Raw genomic sequence first — 6,000 nt, forward strand, 5'->3', positions numbered from 1 at the left:
GCTAGCGGGGAGCTCTAACCTTGCTCCTACCCGCTTTCCCACCGCAGTGCCGCCCACCATCAGCGTGCCCAAGGGCAGGGCCGTGGTGACAGTGCGGGAGGGCTCGCCCGCTGAGCTGCAGTGTGAGGTTCGAGGCAAGCCACGGCCGCCGGTGCTCTGGTCCCGCGTGGACAAGGAGGCAGCGCTGCTGCCCTCGGGGCTGCCCCTGGAGGAGACTCCGGACGGGAAGCTGCGGCTGGAGCACGTGAGCCGCGACATGAGTGGGACCTACCGCTGCCAGACGGCACGGTATAATGGCTTCAACGTGCGCCCCCGCGAGGCCCAGGTGCAGCTGAACGTGCAGTGTGAGTCCCATCGCCCCACCTGGACCACATCAGAGCTGTCCCTCCCGGTTCGCAGCCTGGCCTGCCCCCCTCTTCACCCCTTCGTACACTCCAGTCCAACCAGCCTCCGCCAAGTACTGCGGATACCCCTAACACCTTGCCACCCCCGTGTTCTAAGGTGGGAAGTCTGACCCTTGTCACACTTCCAATACCAAGTGCCCCTCACCCCCATCTGCATTCCCAGGGACCCAGTGAGCAAAGAATAACTGATTTTGACAGGTAGACACGGGAGTTTGAAAGACTCTCAAGGGAGCACGTTGTGTCTGAGACTATAACGATGAGAGTTAACTCACCTTGTGCCAAGCACTACTCTAAGAGCATTTTAATGCATGAACTTATTTAACCCTCCACAGCCCTATAAATAGACTCTATCATTCCCTTATTTTTACAAATAGAGAAACCGAGTCCCAGGATAAGTAACTTGCCTAACGCCTCACTAGCTAGTTAGAGGCAGGGCTGAGATTTGAACCTAAGGCAACTAGCTCCGGGGATCATGCTCTAAACCCCGACGTTATGCTGCTTTTTCGCTACACGGTGGGGTGAGGGGACCCTTTGAGGCAAGACTAAAGGCCCAGTCTGGGAAGCACGGCTGGAGGAAATGGCCGGGAGGGGGGTGGGTATCTGCAGGTCAGGGAGTTCTGAGCGTGGCCATTGTGTTATGTTGCGAGCGTGTATCCGCTCTGAGATCCTTCCAGGCTGCGGGGTGCGGGAGCAGGGTCGAGTGCGTCGCTTTCAATGGGGCCGCTCCTCAAACCCCACTCGGCCCCGCTGACCGCCGCCCCCGCCGCCCCCACCCCCAGTCCCGCCGGAGGTGGAGCCCAGCTCCCAGGATGTGCGCCAGGCGCTGGGCCGGCCCGTGCTGCTGCGCTGCTCGCTGCTCCGAGGCAGCCCCCAGCGTATCGCCTCGGCTGTGTGGCGCTTCAAAGGGCAGCTGCTGCCTCCGCCGCCGGCTGTCCCCGTCGCCGCCGAGGCTCCCGACCACTCCGAACTGCGCCTCGACGCCGTCACCCGCGACAGCAGCGGCAGCTACGAGTGCAGCATCTCCAACGACGTGGGCTCGGCCACCTGCCTCTTTCAGGTCTCGGGTGAGCGTCCCGTGGGTCCCGCCCCACCCAACCGCGCCCACCTGGGACCAGGCTCCACCCCAACTCCAGCCCCCGCCCACTCCCGGACTGGGCCGCGCCCCTTTCCAGTTGCTCGTACTGGGTTCAGGCCCCTGCCTTCCCAAGACCCGCCCATGCCGGGTCTAGGCCCCGCCCATGCCGCCCGGACCTAACCATGACGTCGTTTACAGCCAGATCCCCTCCAGACAGGCTAGATCCCTTCGCCCACGCCCACTCCAGGTGTAGATCGTCTCAAGGTCCGCTTGTACGTGTCCTAAGCCCCCCTCCCCCCGCCCCCGTTTTAGCTCAGCCCCGTTCCTTGGCCTCGGACAGCCCTGCCTGTCTCAAACCCCTCCTTCCCCGGGTTCAGGCTTCTCCCCTCCAGCCCCTGGAGCTCCAAGTTTGGGCCCTTCCCTCTAAAGACCCGCCCACACCACGCCTAGGCCCTAGTTGCCTGACGCATAGGCTTCACCCCTTCTAGCCTCGTCCAATCCCAGCTCTCCATTTCTTGCTTTTTTTTTTTTTTTTTTTTTTTTTTTTGGTAGCAGGTACGCTCCAGCCCCACCCACACCAGGTTTAAACCCGCCCACTCAAGTCCTGGGCACCGCCCCATCCCAGCCATCACGTTTCAAGCCCCTCCGCTTTAATCCGTGGCCCCAGAAGCTGCGGGTGGGGGACTCCCTCTTTTCGTGACCGCAGGCCCAATATGAGGGGCCAGAGCTGTAGCTTAGAGGAGAGAAGACGACCCTCAGCAGCCTCTCTGGAACGTCGTGGGTGGCTCTAGTCCTGCCAGCACACATTTCCTGAGCTGTCACCCCACAGATTCAGGCCCCTCGGTACCCAGAAATCCCTCTCAGCCCATCTCATCATCAAGTCACTCCCGGGTGGGCTGTTTGGGGCTGCAGGCGGGCCTGGGTGAGTCAAAGGGCTGAGGTGAGGGCCGAGGGGAATGCATAGTGGCCAAAGGAGTTGCTGATCCCCCCCTCTCTTCATGAGGGAGAGTTGGTTCCCCACCACTAGACCTGGTGGCAGCACCCCAGGAGGAGAGCCACAGTTGTGCCTGTGCCCTTCTGCACCCCAAGCTCTCCCAACAGACCCTACTGACTGGGTGCCCCTTTAGTCCTCATTTGGATTTCCTCACTCAACAGCAAGGGGCCAGGACGGGTCACTTCCCAGCCCTTCCCCACCCCACCCAGCCCTGTCAGCCAGAGGCCCCTGTGACATTTCCCACCTCCTTCCCCTCTCCCCTGTTCTCCCATACTTTCCTTGTCTCCCCACCTTTTTGTCTCTCTCTGTCCTTCTCCTTTCTCTTCTCTTCCTTGTACCTCAATATCCTTACCCTTCTTTGTGTCTTTTTCCCCATCCTCTTTCCTGTGTCCTCTCTAATATCCCTCCCCCGTGTCTTCCCAAATTTCTCTTTTCTCTGGCTTTTCCTTGGCCTTTCCTCTCTGTTCTCACCAATACTACCTCTTGGAATTCCCAATCTCCCTTTTCTCCATTTCCCACCTTCCCTGTGACTGTACCTCATTCTCCCAATCTCCTCCTCTCCCACCGTCTCCTCTTGTCACTATATTCCCTTTCTCTTTGTCTCCCCATGCCCTCCTCTCTCTGTTCCTCGCCATCTTCCTCTGTCTCCCTTTCCGGCACTCCCTCTCTCTGTATCTCTCCCCATCCCCCACCCTCCCCGGCCCCACGCCCCCATCCCCATCCTCTCAGCCAAAGCCTACAGCCCGGAGTTTTACTTCGACACCCCCAACCCCACCCGCAGCCACAAGCTGTCCAAGAACTACTCCTATGTGCTGCAGTGGACCCAGAGGGAGCCTGACGCTGTCGACCCCCTGCTCAACTACAGACTCAGTGTCCGCCAGGTGGGCCAAGGGGGACAGGGGCCCGGGTGCAAGCTGACCCTGGGAATGTCCATCAAGCCATGGGAAGGGGTTGGAGGCAGGGCCTGACCCCCTTATAGACAACTCTTCAGACCTAGAAAGTGTTCTGGACACAGCAGCAGAAACTGGGAGGCTCTAGGGACCTGCCCCCTCTGGACTCCTGCTCTGGGCACAGGCTTGAGAATTGAGCTGGGTCTGCTGGATTCAGACAGGAAAAAGGGCAGAGCCACCAGCTGTGTTCCCAAAATGTAGAATCTGCTCTTGGGTCAGGAGCTTAAGGTGGGGTGTGGGGTCAGTCTCGTCCACAGGATCTCTAGAATGCAAGGCCAGAGCTATGCGGATGTTTTGTATAGTCTCCTTCGGTGTAGTTTTGCCCAAGGGGCATTAGGTGTGGAGGGTAAAAGTGTGGCTCTGGGGCAGACTGCCTAGGCTAGAATCCAGCTCTGTATGAGCTAGGGCAAACTGCATCTGTTTGGCCTCAGTCTCTTCATCTGTAAAATAGGAGTAATTATAATGTTCCACCTCATAAAAGTGTTATTTTGAGGAGTAAATGAGTTAATAATGGCAAATTACTCTGAATAGCGCCCAGCACACTTTTGTTGTTCGGTACGTGTTGCTATCGCTTACTAAGACAGCTCTAGGAGGCAGGCATAGAAGGAGTGATTGTCCTATCTCACAGATGGGGAAACTGAGGGTCTGGGTTCTTAGTCCTTTATGCTTTCTGCTCCCTGACACTGCCCCCACCCCACCCTCCAAGTCTCACCAGGGCCTGGGCTGGTGCTCTGGTGGAGGGTGTGGCCCGCTGGGCATCTGGGAACTCCCTGTATCTACAGTTGAATCAGCACAACGCCATGGTGAAGGCCATCCCAGTGCGGCGCGTGGAGAAGGGGCAGCTGCTGGAGTACATTCTGACCGACCTCCGTGTGCCCCACAGCTACGAGGTCCGCCTCACACCCTACACCACCTTCGGGGCTGGTGACATGGCCTCCCGCATCATTCACTACACAGAGCGTAGGTGGTGGTGGTGGTGGTGGTAAGGGGGGGCCCATCCCATACCCTGGGGACCCCTTCCAACCTCACCACATGGATCCAGAGCTTGGGTCCCCCCACTGTGTCGTGTTCTACTCTGTCACCCCTCTGGACCCCAGTCCTGGTTTCGGGAACCCTGTCCCCTGGTGCCAAGCCTGGGCACCCTCTGTGCAGTCCCACACCTCAGTTCTGACTTGGTTTTCCTACTTTGTTTCTCAGCCATCAACTCTCCCAACCTGTCAGGTGAGACAACTCCCTCCCACTTCTTCTTCCCTTTGGGGACACAAAAACTCCCGTGGTGGGAGGAAAAGACCCTGAGAGATACTCAGAAAATGGGTGGAGGCCAGCAGCTGGAAGGAGAAGCCAAGGGGAACAGGGCTGGGCTTGGAGACATGTATATCCAGGATTTATTCTGGGGCTTACAGGTGGTGTGGCGGGGATAGGGGGGTCAGGGGTGGGAGACGTCTTGAACTCAGGGCCTTTCCTCTTCAGCCAGTACCATTCACAGTCCTTAAAAGAAAAATAGAGACCAGGCTAATCCACATCCCCTGTTCTCTCTGGCAGGGGTACTTAATCTGAGACCCAGGAAGCTGCTCCCCACAAAGGATCTGTGTATAGATAGAATTCAGGGGGGTCCGTGATCCTGGAACATAGAAGGGCATACAATTACTTCTTCATTTTCCCTAACTTCTAGCAGAAGTTTAACATCTCCTTCAGTGATGAACGTAGGCGACAAACCGCAGTAGTAACATCACTACCTGTGACTTTGTCATCAGTACAAACCTGGTGCTTTCACATCACCTTAAAGTTGTTACAGCTATTTCTAAATATCATTAACATTCATTAGAACTTCAAAATCACAGCAGTTATTAGACCCAACACTAGATCTTGTTATTTAATTAGATAATAAAGAAGCCCACTTATTATTATTATTACAACACAGATTTGTTTTTTAAATATTTTGACAGCTGTATCTCAACATAATTGATTTCCTTTGTAACCCTGTGTATTTCATTTTATGCATCTAAAATTATTATTCTGAGATGGAGTCCTTAGCCTTTACTAGATGACAGAGGGTCTGTGGTGCACAAAGGTTAAGAAGTTCTGTTCTGGGAACAAATTTGTCAGGGGCCCAGTTGCCTGGTTTCTCAAGCCCTGAGATCCTGGGTCCACCGTTTGGATGCACAGGACCTGCCTTGGGGTGGCCAGGGAGGGCAAAGCTGGACCAGGGGACCCAAGGAGCCTGACCCTCTTTGTCTCATCCCCACCCTCACCCCAAAGCAGACAACACCTGCCACTTTGAAGATGAGAAGATCTGTGGCTACACCCAGGACCTGACAGACAACTTTGACTGGACACGGCAGAACGCCCTCACCCAGAATCCCAAGCGCTCCCCCAACACCGGTCCCCCCACTGATATCAGCGGTACCCCTGAGGGTGAGGACATGGCCTGCTGCAAGGAATGAAGGACAGCATCAGGGAGGGGTCTAGTGCCAGGGAGGCCAGTCTGAGGCGGGGAACACAGCCCTTCCCTCAGGGAGCCATAGTCTGAGGGGGAGACACAGCCCTGCCCTCAGGGAGACCCAGTCTGGGGGGGAG

The 6,000-nt window shown here is 56.7% G+C and overlaps 1 protein-coding gene across 2 annotated transcripts in view; it reads left to right on the plus strand.

The window, feature by feature from the left end:
• MDGA1 (MAM domain containing glycosylphosphatidylinositol anchor 1) overlaps positions 1-6,000 on the plus strand; it is a 57,784-nt gene that overhangs the window by 44,738 nt on the left and 7,046 nt on the right. For both annotated transcript variants that reach the window (XM_049653342.1, XM_049653341.1), the window contains exons 8-13: positions 48-344; positions 1,184-1,468; positions 3,203-3,354; positions 4,206-4,383; positions 4,621-4,644; positions 5,686-5,838. In XM_049653342.1, coding sequence (XP_049509299.1) covers positions 48-344; positions 1,184-1,468; positions 3,203-3,354; positions 4,206-4,383; positions 4,621-4,644; positions 5,686-5,838 — 1,089 coding nt within the window. The remainder of the gene's footprint in view (positions 1-47; positions 345-1,183; positions 1,469-3,202; positions 3,355-4,205; positions 4,384-4,620; positions 4,645-5,685; positions 5,839-6,000) is intronic.

This window comes from Panthera uncia (genome assembly GCF_023721935.1).
Source record: "Panthera uncia isolate 11264 chromosome B2 unlocalized genomic scaffold, Puncia_PCG_1.0 HiC_scaffold_24, whole genome shotgun sequence".
Taxonomy (NCBI): domain Eukaryota; kingdom Metazoa; phylum Chordata; class Mammalia; order Carnivora; family Felidae; genus Panthera; species Panthera uncia.